At 50.4% G+C, this 17,831-nt stretch overlaps 1 protein-coding gene across 1 annotated transcript in view; it reads left to right on the top strand.

Annotated features, from left to right (window-relative positions):
* TG (thyroglobulin) overlaps positions 1-17,831 on the top strand; it is a 244,300-nt gene that overhangs the window by 60,466 nt on the left and 166,003 nt on the right. The window contains exons 25-28 of the mRNA XM_026495381.4: positions 2,171-2,279; positions 7,006-7,197; positions 11,136-11,304; positions 12,006-12,013. Of these exons, the coding sequence (XP_026351166.3) occupies positions 2,171-2,279; positions 7,006-7,197; positions 11,136-11,304; positions 12,006-12,013 (478 nt within the window). The remainder of the gene's footprint in view (positions 1-2,170; positions 2,280-7,005; positions 7,198-11,135; positions 11,305-12,005; positions 12,014-17,831) is intronic.

Genomic DNA, 17,831 nt, shown 5'->3' on the forward strand with positions numbered 1-17,831 from the left:
TGACCTCAGACTCCTCGTCTGTAACATGCAGGCTTGAGCTTGCAGGCTTCTGGTGAGGTCACAAGACACACAGTCGTCATCGAGGCAACGTTAGCTCCTTTGAGCTTAAGGTTAAAACGGTTGGGGAGGATGACTGTGTCTTTATTTTTTCTTGCTATCATGACTGAGGCCTGTCTTAAGATCTATCAGGGGGAGAGAGAGCTTGTGGGTGGGGAGGGAGGATAGGCTCACAGGCTGGTGACAGTCAGGACCCACGAGCATTAATGCCTTTGGACAACGCAGACTGGCTGGATTTACTTGTTATCTGGGGTTTCCAGGTGCTGTCCCCTCGCCTTGGCTGGTCTGTGTCAGTGTGGTTCTGCTAATGGGACACCCCACATAGATACTTTGTGGTCAAGGGGTCTGAGGTCCCGGTCAGTGACTCTGCTCCCTGGGCAGCTGCCAAGTCACTGGGAATCTCTGACCTAAGGAAATTCTACCCCTTTTTTTCACTAAGGGATCAGATCCAGCTTATAGAATTATTAGTAACAAAAACAGCTGACATTTACTGAGCACATATTAGCACCTGGCATTTCTCTGAGCAAAAGTGTTGGATTATTGGTCATTTGGGCCTCTAATGCCCTGACCCTGTTTGCTTAGTAAGTATGGATTTTACTCTACAAGAAATAAAATAAATGCTTCTTCATTAAACAAAAGGGAATGAACTCTCCCTCCAACTTCTCAGCCAGGGAGAGAGTCTGTCAGAGGGCGTGTTAAGGAGGTGACTCTGGAGCCAGGCTGTCCCAGGTTCGGGTCCCAGCCCCACTGCTTGCTCGTGGCTCTTTGTCCCTTGGCTCCTCAGAATCTTCATCTATGATGTGGGGTAGCGAGCGGCACCTGTATCTCCCGATTCTTGTGAGGACTGAGTTAAGTCATACATGAAAAAGCTTACAGGACGGTTTCTGCCTCAGAGAAAGAGCCCAGTGACCATTATGATAGTTGTCACCATTGCTGTCAGTATTGCTAACAGGCTGGCACAAATCCCGTCTCAGCTCTCACAGGGCCCCTCTCCTATCCTGAGGCAGGGGGTCAGGTATCGATCATAGATCGTGAGTAACGTGACCGGTCCGCGCCACCCAGTGCTGAGGCCACGGTGCCAGGCGCTGCCCTCAGGCTCCCCCGTACCGTGTGTCCGGGCTAGGTTTGGGGTGTGGAAGGGACTCTTTACCAAGGCAGGAAGCCCGTGCTTTGGGTCTAGGCTGCAGGTGTACAGTCCTCCTGACACTCGTCCCATCCCCTCCAGGCCTGACCACACATGGGGTGGGGGCATGGGAGGGCCCTGTAGTCTGGGACCCACCACCCACGCCCTTCTCAGAAGTGCAGGACTCTCCCCCTCTCAGATGCCCTTCTCCCCTCCCCAGGCCATCACCCTTTCACTGAGCTCAGGTCTTCTAAAAAGAAAGAAGAGCAGTTGCCTTCAAATAACTTCACTTTAGCCCCTGCCCTTTGAAGATTCCCACGGCCAGGAAACTCAGTTAGGCAACTTTGAGGGGAGGGCAGAACACTGGGAACCAAACACAAATTGATAAAAACAGATTTATCCCGCCACCCCCACACAGCGGGAGTGCTGGAAAGAGTCAGAAAGAGAGACTGGAGATTAGTGAGGAAGGCAAGGGCTTTGGAAGTCTGACCTCATTTCCAAGCTTAGGAAGCTTCCCTTGATCCTCCCCGGATACGAGCCGCACCTATAAGGCCTTCCACGAGCTGGCTCCTGCCTCCCTCTCCTCTCTGAGAACCACGGGCTCTAGTCCTCGAAACACCACAGAATTCTTTAGCTTCATTTCTGCTGTTTCCTTTGCTTAAAATCCCCCAACTGACGAACTCTTACTCATACGTCAGCACCCCACTCAGATTCGCTTTTTCTGGGAAACTTTCCTAGCTTGCCCTTCTCAGTAGAATTAATCATTCTCTCTTCTACAATGTCCTCCTCTGGAATTCCATGTGTCTTTGCAGCTAACACGCTGGGCTGGAATTTACTGCTTACATGTCTGTGTGCTCCCAAAGCCTGGGAGAAACTAACGGGCAGGAATCTCCTCTTTTTCATCTTTGTAGCCCCGGTGCCTAGCCACAGTTAGAGTTGGATAAATGTTTGTTGAATTGGGGTAATAATGCCACCTCTTTCCATCTCCAGCATCAAGACACACTGGGGAACTCAAAGGCCACCGGCTCTGGAAGTCTTAGGTGCCAGGTGACGGTGAGGAGCGGGGCTCAAGATCCCCCGTCTGTGTATCTGAAAAAGGGTAAGTTGGTTGAGCTGGATGGCTCGGGGGCCTCAGCGGCTTAACCTGACCGGTGTTTGGACCCCCAGCAGGGGCATGGGCTCTGAGCTCCCGGCGGCTGCCCCTCTCAGGCCTGCCCACTCACGAAGCTTCGCATTCCCCTTTCTTTGGTCTCTGCCCGCCCTGAAAGTTACCAGACCTTCTCACAAAGGTCCAAACCTCCAAGCCGTCCCCCCCAGCCTTGCTCAGGGTCTCCTGCATAATGTGCTGCACCGTGCATGCCTGTTACCTGGGGGGCTTGTAAAAATGCGGACGCTGAGTCAATACATCGGGGTTGGGCCAGATTCTGCCTTTTGGATAACCTCTCCGGGATGCCAAAGCTGCTGGTCCCAGGCCCACATTTTGAGTAACAATTGTGTATCGTATCCCCCAGTTTACAGCTCACTTCCCCAAACAGCCTTCATCCACCGTCACAGAATTCTCAGAGGAAGGCAAGAAAGGGTTCATACCCCTGTTCTACAGATAAGGAAACTGAGGCTCAGAGAGATTAGAAGGTCATGCTGTGAATAAACTGGGGAGGTAGGTTTGAACCTAAGTGTATCTGAATTCCCCTGCATGGCTTCACAGAGCAGGGACTGGGAAGCCTGTCCTCTTCTGCCCTGTCCTGCTCGCCTCCTGCCTTCTCTCCATCAGGCCCAAGAGAGGGGCCGTCAGTGCAGGGTGTGTGCCCTTGGCCTCAGCTAGGCTCCCCATGAGCTGGGACACTTTGCTGGGCCTTGCTCTCTGGGCCCTCCTTCCCTCAGTTCAGGGTGAGCGTGCCAGAGCCGGCCCTCCTGGGCTGACCCACTCTGCCACACACTAGCCATGGCCAAGGTCCTTGACACTCTCTAGGCTTCCACTTCCTTACCAGTAAAATAGGAGTCACAGGTGAACTGAGGGGATTGGGAGGTTTGGAGTGGGGTTACCTGTGCTCTTAGAACAGTGCACGGAATTGGGTAAATAGCAAGGGCCGGAGGTTTCTGAGATGGTTTTCCTTCTAGCTGACATGTTCCCTGATGACCCGAGGTAAGGCCGCAGACCAGATGGCAGCCCAGGGGGCCAGACCGGGGGTCTAGGGGTTGGCATGGGGGGAGGCAGGCATGCTCCCGGTCCATAGCTCAGGTGGCCTGGCTCCCGGCAACTTCAGACCGCAGCGAAGAGCTGGCGGCACGTGGAGACGGTGCCATGGCCCAGGCACCGAGCCTCGGGAGCGGTTGGCAGCCCACGGCAGAGACAAGTGCCCGTGGCTTTTTGTCTCTGGCCCTTCCATCACCTACGGCGTCCGTCCTGTCCGAGGGGAGGGCTCCCCTGGGAGAGTGGAGTCTGGCAGAGCTAGGATTTCTCTCATCTGCAGCCAGGGTCACCAGAATTCCTGCCCTGGCATTTATTCCAGTTATCATTACATTTTATCCATTTAAAAATAATAACAGAGCATAGAGACTTTTTTTTCTAAAAAGGAAAACCAAAAGCAAACAAGTAACCCCTCCCCCAGATGTTTTTTAAAACCAGTTCTTGGCCTTTTATCACATTTGAAAAGAAGACAATTCTGTTTCTTTCGAAGTGATTGTTCTTATTTGTTCTCATCTCCTGAAAGTTTATACTTGGGGGAGATTGCACGGGAACTTGAGAAGCCTCCTTGCTGCCAAACTAAATCAGGGCAGAACGGTTTTTTTTTGGGGGGTTTTGCTTTTTTTGTTTTGTTTTGCTTTTTTTTTTAGCAGAAAATGCACAGACACAGCCATTCTGCATCCTAAGAGAGCAAACAGAGAAGAGAGATTCTCTGCCTCCCCACCTCCTCGTCCCATCTCTGCTAAGGAACCCCTTCTTTAGTTCATGTGCTGTAGGACGGGGATCAGATGTCACCGGCGAGGAGGACGAGACACAGTGTTTGAAAGCCTCCCGTGTCAGTGGCTCTTGGTAGCAGCAGGCAGGCCCATGCATTCACACACCTGACCTTAAGTGACCTGGAAGACAGGACACCTTGATCCATCTTCCAGGACCATCCTGTCTACACCCACTTAAAATCTGTGGCCTGGAACATGGAGGAGCAGCCATGGGATTTTTCGGACTCAAAGGAAGACAGTGCTGGAAGATTCCTTCCAAATGCTGTAGGGATTTGTCCAACCCCCTGGTTTCACAGATGAGGTCTAGAAAGAGGGGTTGCCGCTCCATCGAGGTGGAACCGGGGACTTCAGGGCACAACCTCCCCCAGCTCTGAAATGTCCCCCGGGCCAGCTCTAGCATCTACGACTTGACCGTTGTGTGCTCAGCACTGGCACTTCTCCTACATATTTCCCGAGCACCTGCCGTGTGATATGCACTTGGCGGGCACTGTGGACATGGCTGTGAACAAAACAGACAGAACCACCGACTGATAAAGGAATTGGTCCAGCAATAAGATCATTTCCAGGGGGTTACAAGTGCTTTGAGGAAAATGAAACAGGACCATGGAATAAAGACAGACATGGGCTTCCTGGAACAGTCAGATGCACAGAGACAGGCAGTAGAACAGTGGTTACGAGGGGCGGTGGGGGGAGGGGAGGGGCGGTTTGTGTTTGATGGGTGCAGAGGTTCATTTTGGGATGAAGCAAAAGTCCTGGGGATGCATGGTAGGGATGGCCACACAGCAATGTGAATGTACAGTGGTTAAAATGGTAATTCTTATGTTGCATATATTTTATCACAATTTGAAAAGGAAAACAAAGATGAACATTCATTGAAGAAGAGGAGAGGATGTTGGAACTGAGAGCGAAGGAAGAGGAGGACCCTACCACCAAACGCCTCAGGGCAGGAGGTCCTCCATGCCGGGCGAGGTGGGGGCTGCCGGGGGCTGCCGAGAGAGAGCCCTACACTCCAGGGCTGTCCAGGGAACGTTCTGCAGTGATGGGAATGTTCTATAAACCTTGGCTGTCCAAAATGATACCCAGGGGCCACACGTGGCCACCAGCACTTGGAATGTGGCTCCTGCAACATGAACTTCAGTGAACTGAGACAGATACTGAAATAGTCACATATGGCCGGTGACCACAGCGCTGGCCGGCAGGGATGGCTCCGGGGCATCGCATGCTGGTGGGGAAAGCGGACACCGTCTCAAGTAGCTTAAAGACAGGGTTCTGAAGGATGATAGAGCCTTGAGATCTAGGGAGAGAGAAATGAATTCTAACTGTAAAAATTGGGGAGATGGACCCCTGAATTTAAGCTGGGTTTTGGTGAAGGATGAGCTGAGGCTTTGTAGGCACAGTGAGTGACAGGGCAGTCAGGCAGGAGGGGCGGAGGGATCCAATGTTAGGAGGAGAAGATGCGGCTTTCTGGAGACCTGTATGATAAGCTGAGCATCAGCTAAGCACCAGGCTCGTGGCTCAGCCTTTTTACGTATGGTCTAGCTCTTCACCTACTCAACGTCCATGAAGATTACATACTGTCGTCCCCATTGAACAGATGGAGAAGTTGAGCTTCTGAAGTGCTGTAGGGATTTGCACTCCAGTCTGTCTCATTCTGAAGGTCGTCTTCTTGGGTTCCACACTGTAAGCCTCTCCACGACTTCCAGGTGCATGAGTCGGTTAAGCCCTGGTGAACAGCTGGGTCGAGGGGAGGTTAAGGTGGCGAAGAGCACAGACTCTGTGTCCCTCCTGCCACCCACCAGCTATGTCAACTTAGGCACGACTCTTCACTCTCTTTCCTCACATGGGAAACGGACATAGTATTAGGATAGACATTTTGGCTGTAGATCTATGTATCTATATATGTCTATCTATCTATCTATCTATCTATCTATCTATCTATCTGTCTATCGATATATATCTCCCTGGAAAAATCTCCTCTTTGCAAAATGGTGCTCTAAAAATAACAGGGCTTATGGGAAAACTAGAGTTAGGCACAGGCGAAGCCCAAACTGTGCCATTTTTAACCAGAGGACTGACAACAGCGATCACAGTCCTATTTAAAATGCTAGCAGAAGTTTTAAAAAGACATATTGAATCCATCTTAAAGAAATGTTACAGTGACTGGAGAAGAATCACAGAGCTCGATGTGGGAGGGAGTCGGGAAGGGTGGAGTCTGCCGAGTTAGGCAGGGAAAATTGCAGTTGTCACTTTGAAGACGGAGAAGGCGGCCAGTCTGAGGCCAGGAGGAGAACGCGGGCGACAGGCATGGTGTAGAGCCCGCGTGTCTTGCAGCTTGCCGCCCTCCGCTGTGTTAGTGTGGGCTGCCTTCACCTGTTGTTTGCTGGCACAAGGCAGTGACATGCTGGGAAAACCGTAGATCAACCGATGTGGCTTCAGTCTGAACCACAGAAATGCACGCGGTAGCAGAGCGGCCTGAACCTAACTCACGGGGTGGTGAAAACAAAATGAGGTCACGTAGGCAAAGCGCGTGTCACCGTGTCTGTGTATACAGTTAGAGCTCGATAAATGTTTGCTGGCAATCATGAAAATAATAATAAATGTCACTTCTCCACACACCCTCTTTAGCGCTTCATTGGTGTGGTGGGCGTCTGTCCAGGTCTGCTGGTTTGGGGCCAGGGCCCTGGGAAGCTCCATGCTCTCCATGCACGGGCGATCCAGAAGGTTCGTGGTGCAGAGAGTGTCTCATCTTGGACTTCGCACTGCCCCTAGCGCAACCAGAGGGCCCACTGTCATAGGACAGTAAGCTGTGGTCAACTCTGAAAGGTTTTCAGATCTTTAAAAAAATTTCTCTGCTTTTCCCCCAGGCCACGAGTTCAACACAACGAGTCAGAAGAGCTTTGAGCAAACGGGTTTCCAGAACACACTCTCTGGAATGTACGGGCCCGTTGTGTTCCCAGCCTCTGGAGCTGATCTGACAGGGGCTCATCTCTTCTGTCTTCTGGCGTGTGACCGTGATTCGTGCTGTGACGGCTTCATCCTTGCCCAGGTCCAAGGAGGTAATTAATGTGACCGTGAGGACTGGGGCCGTCCAGTCCCAGGACCCGTGGTCTGACCTAGGAAGAAGCAGGGTCACCAAAGCCAGGATATGCAATGTGCGGACTGCATGGCAAGGTGCAGGCATGAGGTGACCACTTAGCTTATGTGGCCCTGTGGGTAGCATTAAAGGTGGTTTTTATCCTAAGAATCACTGGGAAGGTATTGAAAATTTTAAGTGAAGGAATGCCATGATCAGATTTGAATTTTGAAGCTTTGGCTAGAGTATGCAGAAGGTAACGGATGGGGCATTGGAGCCAATGTGGGATTCGGTTAGGAGCTACTCCTGCAGTCCAGGTGGGGGGGGTGGCAGGGGCTGGGGTGATAGCAGTGCAGATGGAGGAAAAGGGTCAGATTCAAGGGTATCCTTAGCAGGCAAAACCAGAGGACCAAAGAAGGGGAAGGTGTCAAAGACTTTTCTTGGCCATCCAACTTGTTCGTCTGGTTGGATAGCTTGTTAGTATAGCGAATAATGGAAGATACCAGATGCTAGGTTTGGTGATGGGAGAGGGGGAATTGGGAAAGTCATGAGCCCATTTATAGTGTGCCAGGTTTGCTATGCCTTTAAGACATTCACAAGATGCGGACTAAGCTTTTAGGTACAAAGGTCCAGAGCTCAGAGGGCGAGTCCAGGTGGGAGATAAAGATGCATGAATTCCCAGCATTGAGGTATCAGAGCTGCGGGTGGGATTTTCTAGGAAGAGGGTACAGGGTGAGAAGGTAGAGGAGGAGGGGGCTGATCCCTGGTGAACACCTGCATAATAGGGAGGACCTTCGAAGAAGCTGGAGAATTAGAGTCCAGACGGCTGAGAGGAGCCCCAGGAGGGTGTACATATGGAAACCGGGGGAGAGGGGGGGGAAGATGAAGGAAGGATGTCCACAGATTTGAATGCTGCTCTGAGTTCAAACAAGGTGTTTACTAAAAATGCTGAGTTTAGCTCACCACTGTCCGTGGGGCTGGGTGAGAGCATGCTGTTGGAGGGGTAGGGCAGGAGCCTGGGCTGGACCGAGTTGAATTCTAAAACCCCTTTGAGGTTTAATGCTCTGTGCTTATATGATGTGCACTCGTGTTAGTGTCTAGATAAGTGAAAGTATAGAGAGAGATAGATACTATACACGCACATACGTACACATGCACGTCCATATAAGCACGTGTATGTATGTGAAACATTGCAGTTCGAATCCATGATGCCTTCTGCCTTCTTCTCTAAGGACACAACGGTTTCTCCAAATGCCCTATTACACTCACCAAACCATATGGTTTTGCAAGTTGGAAGGTTGTTTTCCTTAGAATCATATATGGAAGAATTAGTTTGTTCCATGGAACAGTAAGCCCGCAAAATACTTTTGTCCATGACATTTCTGGCTCACAGCTCGCTTGCTTTTCCCTCCAAGTGGGACCTGTGATCCGTGAATTATGTTGAGCTGAATGACCACCTCACCACGCTGCAAGTTAAGCTCTCTCGGAGACGCACGTAAAACACCAGGCAGATGTTTTTCCCAGGCTTGTCTGATGGGCAGATCCGGAGCTTTGAATTATAAAGCTTTGGCCTGATCTGCCGGTGACCGGGAACAGACTCCCACTCCGTCCTTTTACCAGCGGTCTGGAAAGTCATTTAACTTTCTGCTAGATTCCTCCTTCCCCTCCCTGCTCCTGCCGCCTCCAACCTTCAATTCCTAAGTGGCTTTGTTTCCACTGATCATTAAGGACAATTCATGAGGCTCCCATACCTACATTTCAGTGGGGTTCCGAGGGACTCGTGTGGTTCCCAGGTTCCCAGGAGTGTAACTGAAGCTGGCAGGATGTGATCCATAAAGTGACCCGAATCTCTAGCTGGCACCCGTCTCTCAGACACTCGGAGTTCTCGTTGACACTTTAGCACGAAAGAACAAAGCTACGTGGGTTTCCCTTCCAAGGTCTGAGAGCAGAAGGAAAAATACACCCGCCTCTTGTTTAATTCCATGGTTCTGTTTCCTGGCTTGGGAGAGGACAGCCTTGGGGCTCAGACTTCTTCTGGGCTCTCAGCGGGCTCTTATGCACCCCTGCGATCTGGGGTGCTGAGAGGCTCAGCCTGGGAGCCCCCCTGAGGCCCTCGCTGCCTGCTGGTCATTCCTCCGGTTCTCAGCTAGGAACACCTTTCTCCTTTTCTGTACCTCTGCTTCCTCATCGGTGAAATGAGGGTCAGGGATTCTAGAATCCAGCTGTGCACCAGAACCATCTGTGGTGCTGTTGACAAATGCTGTCCTGAAGGTCACCACCTCCCACCCCTACGACCTACAGAGTCAGAAACAGGCATTTCCACAGCGCTCCCCGTGTTGTTGATAGAATCAGCCCAAGGCCCTGGTTTGAGAACCAGCTGTCAGAGGAGCTGTAAGGTGATTTTTTACAGGGAAACCGCTGCTGATTTCTTATCACCTGCAGGTTAAAAGTGGCCAGTGGGAGGGAGAAGGACAAAAGGTCAGATACATAAGCCAGGCATCTGAGTCATCTACTTTGGGGAAATTTGGGTGGGAGATGAGTTTGAAACTCTATCTGGATCGGGGCATAAATTAGGATAAGGAAGGGAATGGGGTTGTGGGGTGACAGGTTTCCTATTTTTTTCAGGAGAATCTGAAGACTGTACGACCTAAAAGAATTATTTATCGAAATGATATAGTTTATCTAATTTCTAGATTTCAGGAAATTTGGGTAATTAACTTACATGAGACTAAGTTTCCTCACCGGTAAAATGGCAATAATAATGTTGGTAAGGGTTAAGGGGATTGACGTATTTAAAGCACTTTACCACCACAGTGACTGGCACAGCACAGACATCGACGCATTGGGGTTATTACCTACCTTTCCTCACTAAAACTGCTGTCGAATGCACTTAGCTCGGAATCAGTCTTCCCGATACTAAATAAAGGCATAACGTCAGGAAAGCTTTTTAAAAATTAGGATACGTATTCAAAATTAGGATATATAGGGGCACCTGGGTGGCTCAGTTGGTTAAGCAACCGACTCTTGGTTTCGGCTCAGGGCATGATCTCAGGGTCATGAGATTGAGCCCCACAACAGGCTCTGTGCTGAGCAGGAGTCTGCTGGAGATTCTCTCCCTCACCCTCTGCCCCTCTTCCCTGAGTGGACGCTCTTTCTCTCTCTGTCAAATAAATAAATAGATCTTTTTAAAAATTAGGCTTTATAAAAAATTGGTGTAATAAAAAATTAAACAAAGTAGTCTAGTGCCTCCCCTTATTATAGATTTCTCTCTGCACAACCCAGGCATGGGGGCACAAGGCCTCTGCTTGAATGCATCCAGAGACAAGGAGCTCAGTTCCCAATAGGGAAGCTTGTGTCATTGGTGCAGGGCTCATGGTTTTTCATAGTTCCTTACCTGGAATCTGAGTACTCCTTTCTGAGTCCCTTCAAAGTTGATGTGCGTGTGTGTGCCTGTGTGTGTGTATGTGTGTGTGTGAGAGAGAGAGAGAAAGAGAGAGAGGGAGAGAGAAGAGACAGAGCTGCTGTTTATTTGCTTGAATCCTCAAAAAGATCGCTCTCTGGGGTAGGGGGTAGAGAATGAGGACAGAGGTCTCTAGCACTACGACCCCCAGTGGTACTGAAGACGTCGTTGCTGCTGACCCGTGAGGAAGGGCTCTAATGGAGGAGGAAAGGTTCAACAGGACAGGCATGGGGGTGGCCCTCCCTTTGGGAATTTGCCATTAGGACAAGTGCAGGATTATCAGGGAAGAGGAACCCAACTGAAAGCCAGGCCCCTGAGTCCCAGTGTCGGTCCCTGTGTGTTCCCAAGGCATCGTTATCTGTCCCCATCCTCCAAGCCTCTCAGGGCACAGATGTGAGTCCCTAAAGGGCCCTCCTTCTTCTTCGTCACATCAACCTCTCCTCTCTCTTGTGACTCTGCAGGTCCCATCATCTGTGGGTTGCTGAGCTCCCCCGATGTCCTACTTTGCAATGTCAAGGACTGGAGGGACCCCGCTGAAGCCCAGGCCAATGCCACATGTCCTGGTGTGACATACGACCAGGGGAGCCGCCAGGTGACGTTGCGTCTGGGAGGCCAGGAGTTCCAGAGTAAGTCTCTGCCTTCTGCTTGACTTCTTTAAAATGCATTTTCCTCACCAGCAAGCTCTGCCGCGCCTCCCCTAGGAGCCCTTTTTGTACCTCGAGAAAGCAATACTTCTGAAAAGAATCTGTACCAAAGATGCTGCAGAAAACCCAACTGGAGCCTCTCGGCAGCTCTCCCAAGGCCGCAGATTGGCTGGGGGGAGGCTGGCTCAGCCAGGCGGCCACGCTGTTGCAGGTGTTACCGGTGGCACTGCCCCTCCTAATTACAGGGGGTGCAAGGGGCTGTGTGCCCCACCATACGGGCTCCATTGACAGAAATAGCCATTCAGCTTGCTTCAGCCTCCTCTTTCTTTCAGAAGCTCTTCCAACATTTTCCACAAATGTATAAGCATAAGATCTAGAAGTTACTCTGAGATCATCTGCCCACCCCCTCATTTTATGGGGTGAGCATGAGCGCCTGAGACCCCACGGTGGCCAGTCAGATCCCCTGTCTGCCTCCCCAGCCCCGTCCCCTCGGCAGGTATCCGTCAGGGAAGAGCCCTGAGCTGGGGACTGACCACACCAGCACAGCTCCGTGTGGTCAGGACCGGCAGGCTCAGCATCCCCGCAAGCTCATTAGGGATATGGATTCTCAGCTCCCACCCCAGACCCACAGCGTGGCCCCAGGAATCCGTTCTCACCAGCTGTCTGGGGAGTGCTATGCCTGCTGAGTCTGAGACGTTCTAGAAGCACGGACTAGGTGACCTGGGTGTTTCTTTCCAACCTGAAAAGTGGGAGTTTATGGTGAGAACCAGGTCCAGGGAATCACTCACTCCTGGTTCCTCTGGGAAGCTGGCTGAAGCCCAGCTCCATCCTGCCTCCTCTCTGCTTTTCTGCCAGCATGTGGTTTTAATCCACCCTCTGCGTTGGGCCGGGCAAGAGCTGTGCAGGTGTCAGCAGACAGGGCAGGGAAGAGGACTAAGGCGGGGGCGGGGGGGCGGGGAGGCTGCTGTCAAAGAGCCTTTGGAGGCTTCCTGTCTCTAGGAGACATTGGTCCTTCAGAAGCTGGCAGCCACTCTCTCCTGCCTCTGGGAGAAGTTTCAAGACCTACTTCTCAGTGTAAGGCAGCTCTCAGGGTTCTAATGGCAGAGAGCTCAATGTCACCTCCTCCCAGGGCCCTCCCTGACTAGCCTGCCGAGTCCAGTGCTTTCTCCATTATAGAGCTTCACATGTGTTCTGTGAATTCCTCCAGTGGGGTGGGCAGCGTGGCGGTCAGGGCCCTGAAAGCGTGCCTTTGCCTGTCTCCTGTCCTCACTTGCCAGCTGGAAGCACGCCTGTGCTGTCGGATCCCAGTTTTGGACACCGACTGTGTGACCTGAAGCAGGTCAGGAAATCTCTTCAGGCCTCATTGCTTGTCTACAAAATGGGGTAGCGGGAGGACCTGTCCCCCGGGGCTGTGCTGAGGTGGGAGGAGAGGCGATGATCATAAACGTGTCTCCCATCGCGCTTGCTGTGAGCCAGCCACTGCTCTAAGGCCCCGGCCGTGGCTCACCCACGTACCCCCAACACAGTGCTTGGAGGGAGGCACTGTTTTCAATTCTCCCCATTTTACAGCTGAAGAAACTGAGGTACACTGAAAATGAAGTCTTCTTAAGGGCTCAGAACTTCCAAGGAGAAGGCCTGGGACCCGAAACCAGGCAATATGGCTCCAAAGCTGGCATTCTTACGCAATCCTCTCTATAGGCACTGACAGATAATACGTCTGTTGGAGAGGAACTTCGTGAGGGGTCTGACACATAGTATTAATGTTACATAATATTGTTATCATTTTTTAAATTTGTCAGAGTCTTTTGTTATTTTTAAGAACTGGACCCGTGTCTTATTAATATCTGGATTCACACCATCCACTCTAAAACCTGGAGAATATATATAATATCTGTAGAATGAATATTTACCTAAGCCTGGACAAAAACATTGCCTAATTGTGGGTGGAATTCCATGAGGCTTAGTTTTTCTGGGGGTAAATAAGATCAAATCGCCAATTTACATGGTGGATAGTAAGCATATGGTATCCATTATTCTGAGAGGTAGCCCAGGATGAAAACAAGCGTTTGCAGAAGGACGTATGATATATTCATGGGCAGTAAATCCAGAGTGAATTGCTTCACAGGGAGCATGTGCTTGGTATGTACCCAAAAATAAAGAATGTGTCCTTGTCTGGCCTCCCTGAGAAGGAGTGATTACCAAACGACTTTTGAAGTTTTGGGTTTTTTTTTTTTTCAATGCCCTGTGTGTATGTGTGTATTTTAGGGGGTGGACAAAGCTTTAAGAAGGGTACTCTTTGGTGGGGATTTCAGGCACCTTGAAGTATATCCATGATGTCCCAAATCGGGGGTCGCCTTATACACAGACTGACCAGGAGGCCCTCTCCAACTGAGAACAAAAAGGCACAGATGTTTCTGCCATAGTAATAGGTCACTCTGTAAGTACAATGCATCCCTGGGAAAAGAAATTCTTTAGTAAATTTAGTAAATTCTTACTAAAATGTGAATAGTTGATAGATTCCCTTTTCTAACAATACATATTGATAGAGGGAAGGAGGAGTAAGGATTCCACGGATCCAGACAAGCTGCAGGGGGCCACAGAATGGATTGAAAGCACATGAGAAGGACCTATATGGACAATAAGGATGAACTCCTTCTGTCACACCCGCTGCCTTCCCATTAAGCCATTGGTTAGAGGCTCATTAAAATACAGACTCTGGAATCAGATTCCAGAATTCAAATCCCAGTGTGAATGCTTGCTTCTTGTATGACCTTTCTGGGCCTTGGCCTTCCCAGTTATCAAATGCAGATAATGATGACTTTGGATCCTTGGGACATTGGAAGGATTGAAGGAAGAATGTGTGGTGAGGCGTTGGGAATGGTGCCCGGAGCAAGGTGGACACTCCGTAGATACTAGAGATTATGGAGCAATGGCCTGCCTTGAAAATTCTGGAGATGATTTCTGCTTTTCTCCTCCAGCTCTGTGGCCTTGCTCGAACACTTCACCTCACTGAGCCTCACGGTCTCCATCTGCAAAATGGGGGCATACTTTTTACATATTAGAGAATTAAGTGCTAACATGCTCTATGGGCTGTAGTTTAAGGCATGATTTCTGAACAAGTCCCTGCTCCCCTGACGGCACATCCCACAGAGGCACCCTGTAGGACTTCCGGTCTGGACATCCGCTCTCATATTAGCTCACTGGTACTCTGAGAGTCTGGTCCAACAGGTGGCCCGGTTAATGGACAATTAGCATTTACGTACAAAGCGTCAGTGAACTGATTGCCATTTGTAGAATATTGCAACCCAATGGAATACACTAAATTCAAACAGGAAGTGCGTCAGAATCCATGTTGCATTTTACGAAGCACTTTCACCCCCTCGGGCTCACCGATCCTTTTGCTACTTGAGTGAGGTGGCTGGTTACATCAGAGTTTCACCCAGGAGGGAGCAGTTCTGAGCTGTGACCCGTCATACTTAAAGAAACTGTCTTTGCATGAAGTGCCATGGCTGGGACCTAACCCTTAGGCTTTGGAGACCAGGGCTGCCAGTGGAAGCTCTCCCTCATGCCACTCCATGGTGCTTGTATACCTTGTGTTGTCCCAGCAAAAGAGTCCAGTAATGGACGTCTCTCTGGGCTCACTCCGCTCCAGATATCGGGTCATTAATGTCAGCAACCTGCATGTTCTACTTCAAGGATTTTCAAGGGCTGTGGGGAGAAAGGGACAGAAGGCCCTGGGAAAGCAGGAGGGTCGGGTGGGGTGCGAGGTGAGCTGGGTGGGCATGAACAGCCATAGAGGGGGGAGTTGCTGGGCTTGCTTGTCCGTCACTCAGCCTGAGAGCTTGCTGAATGTGCGTGTGGCCAAGGACTGGGGTACAGACAGGGCGGGGTGGTCTCTGTGTAAGAAGGAGCTCAAAGGTTAGTTGGAGTGTCAGGGAGATTATTGACGTAAGTGGGCCCTGTTTGCCTGTCTTAGTGGACTGAGGAAGGTTCCTAGAACTCAGAATTCCCTTTTTGTGCATTTTTCCTGATCTGTTAAGCCAACCAAATACCAGTTCACAACAAACAAATACACCCACAAACAAACAACCCTACAAATCCCCTGGGGGCCATTTTATCCCATATGAAGGCCCAGTGCTTTTCCTGATTGTGAGGTTTCTCCTTCCTGTCGTCAGATTCCTATTTAAACATTACTCTCAAGAGAGGAATCCACCCAGAGTCTGTGTCTCCCAAATCGCCAATGGGCATCTCTGGGTGTTTCAACTATTTGGTGCTGGCTAGACCCATCTTCCCATTTCTAAGGGAAAAGGCTTAGAAAGCTCTGGAACTGCTTATGGCTTCATTCTCACAATGTCTTGAAGTGCAAATGAATGAAAAATAGGCAGATTAAATGTCCCTTACTGCCCATAGGGACTTAACATTTGACAGGAAAAACAGGCCTTGGCGGAACACTCCTGGGTTTAATTCTGAATCCCAAAGGCTTCATGCTTTGGGCAGTGGTGAGGTTTAGGCTGATGGCTGGCGTCCTCTTTGAAGGAGTCTGCTTTGTATCAGTGCCATTGTCTGGGGTGCTGGGGGCAAAGGGGAGAAGCTTACAATGCCTCTGGGATGCTTACTGTCTCCAAATGCATTTGGAGTAGACGTAGGGCACCTACAAATAGGATGACCCTATTATAGTTACTTACAATAGCTGTCATGTGCTTCTCACTAAGCAGAGCCTGAGACAAGGATTCAGGAATGCAGTTTATTTAGGAAGGGCAAGAAATGGAAAGTGGACTCTGAAACCTGGGCTTTCTAGTTTAGGATGCTGCCCACTCCCAGGCTGTGGATTCAAACTAAGCACCCCAGACACAGCACATGACCTCTGCAGAAGTGTTCTGAAGTAAGTTAAGACCACACAACACCCACCAGTCCTCAGGAATCAGGCTGTGTGCCAAACCCCAAAACTTTCAATGTGTCTTGTGTTCCTGCTGCCTTGATTATGGAGAGAGAGGTGATGAGTCAGAGCGTGGAGGCCTGTTTGTGTCACAGGGATATTCTAACTCAGCTGTCACGGAAGGAATGGAACAAATGTCTGGACAGTCAAAACTGTTTTTCCTTAAGATATTGCTTAGCAGGGAAGAGGCGGAATCATGTTTGTTTCTGTTCTATGCGCCACCTCACAATCAACACTATTGAGCCGGGGAAGTTTTGGGGAATGGAGGGAAGCGTTGGAAGTCTGCATTAGGAAAGCTAATTTGGTTGCCAGCCTTCCTGTGCTTGGGAAGGTAATGCTCTGTGTTTGCTTGGTGGGCTCTGAATATCACTGATTACTGTTTTCCTCATTCATTCCTCCTTGAGTTCATTAATGTGCTGAACACTGGTTCTGCAGCAGGGATTATGCCAGGTGTGGGTGATACAAAGAACACTGAGTCCCCGTTCCTGACCTCCGAAAGCTCTAGTACATTCAATGGACAGTTACAGTCAAATGTGAGATTAAAGATAGAAGTATTCATTGAGTGCTGTGCCAATCGAGAGGAAGGGCATATAACCCAGCCAGAGGGCTCATGGGGGCCTTCTAGAAGGAGGTGTCGTTGGCCCCGGTTCTTAAAGCGTGAATAGAGGTTAACCAGGTGAAAGGGGATAAGAGTTCTCAAGGCAGAGGGGAGAAACCTGTGCAGTGAGACAGAAGCCTGGAAGCAAGCATTAGGTGGGACTGGAAAGATGGGCCCCTTGGAGACGTCACGTGGCCGCTCACACTGCCAAGAACCAGGTCCCAGGGAAGTGACTTCTGAAATATGCGGTAGCTATCACGAGACTGGAGGTAGGATTGCCTTTGGGGAAGGATACCCTGGTGCTGTGTGGCTGGGGGGTGGGAGGGAGTCAAGGGAACCCATGAAAGTCTGTGATGAGGCCTGAGCCAAGAGGGAGGGTCCCGCGGTGGGGGTGAACTTGAGACCATTTTGGGAAACAGCCTGGGTGAATGTTGAAGTTGATGCAGGGGAGGAGGATGGCTCTGAGAGGGTGACCGGGAAGGAGAGGGTGCCCTTGACCCACCTGGAAAGTAGGAGGAGGTGAGTGTGGATGTAGAAATGGAGTGGGGGATGGGAAGACGAGAGAGGGCAAGGCCATGCCCTTCACCCCTGTGCCATCTGTGCACGCCTGTGGAGACCTGGCAATCATTTCAGTAGTTAAAAACCCCAGGGCATTATCACTTTGTGGTGATTTACAAGCATCTCCACGTCAGTCTGTAGATGTCAGTCACGTGGCTTTCTGGGTCTACCAAGTGATCGACTTTTCACGTGCAGAATTTAACTGAATTCCACTGAATTGAATGGTGTTGGAATGAGCCAAAACCAAGGATGAGGTTAAGGCTCACCATATTTTCCAGGCTAGAAGCTACAGGGCTCTAGTGCCTCGAGATGGACAAAAAGTGGGAAAGAAGGTCCCATTCTCACCACAGTTCAGTGCATTCTGGCCCAAAAATACAGCATGAGACCTGTGTGCACCTGTGCAGAGCACCTGTTCTTCTCC

The sequence above is a fragment of the Ursus arctos genome, unplaced genomic scaffold, assembly GCF_023065955.2.
Source record: "Ursus arctos isolate Adak ecotype North America unplaced genomic scaffold, UrsArc2.0 scaffold_6, whole genome shotgun sequence".
Lineage (NCBI taxonomy): Eukaryota > Metazoa > Chordata > Mammalia > Carnivora > Ursidae > Ursus > Ursus arctos.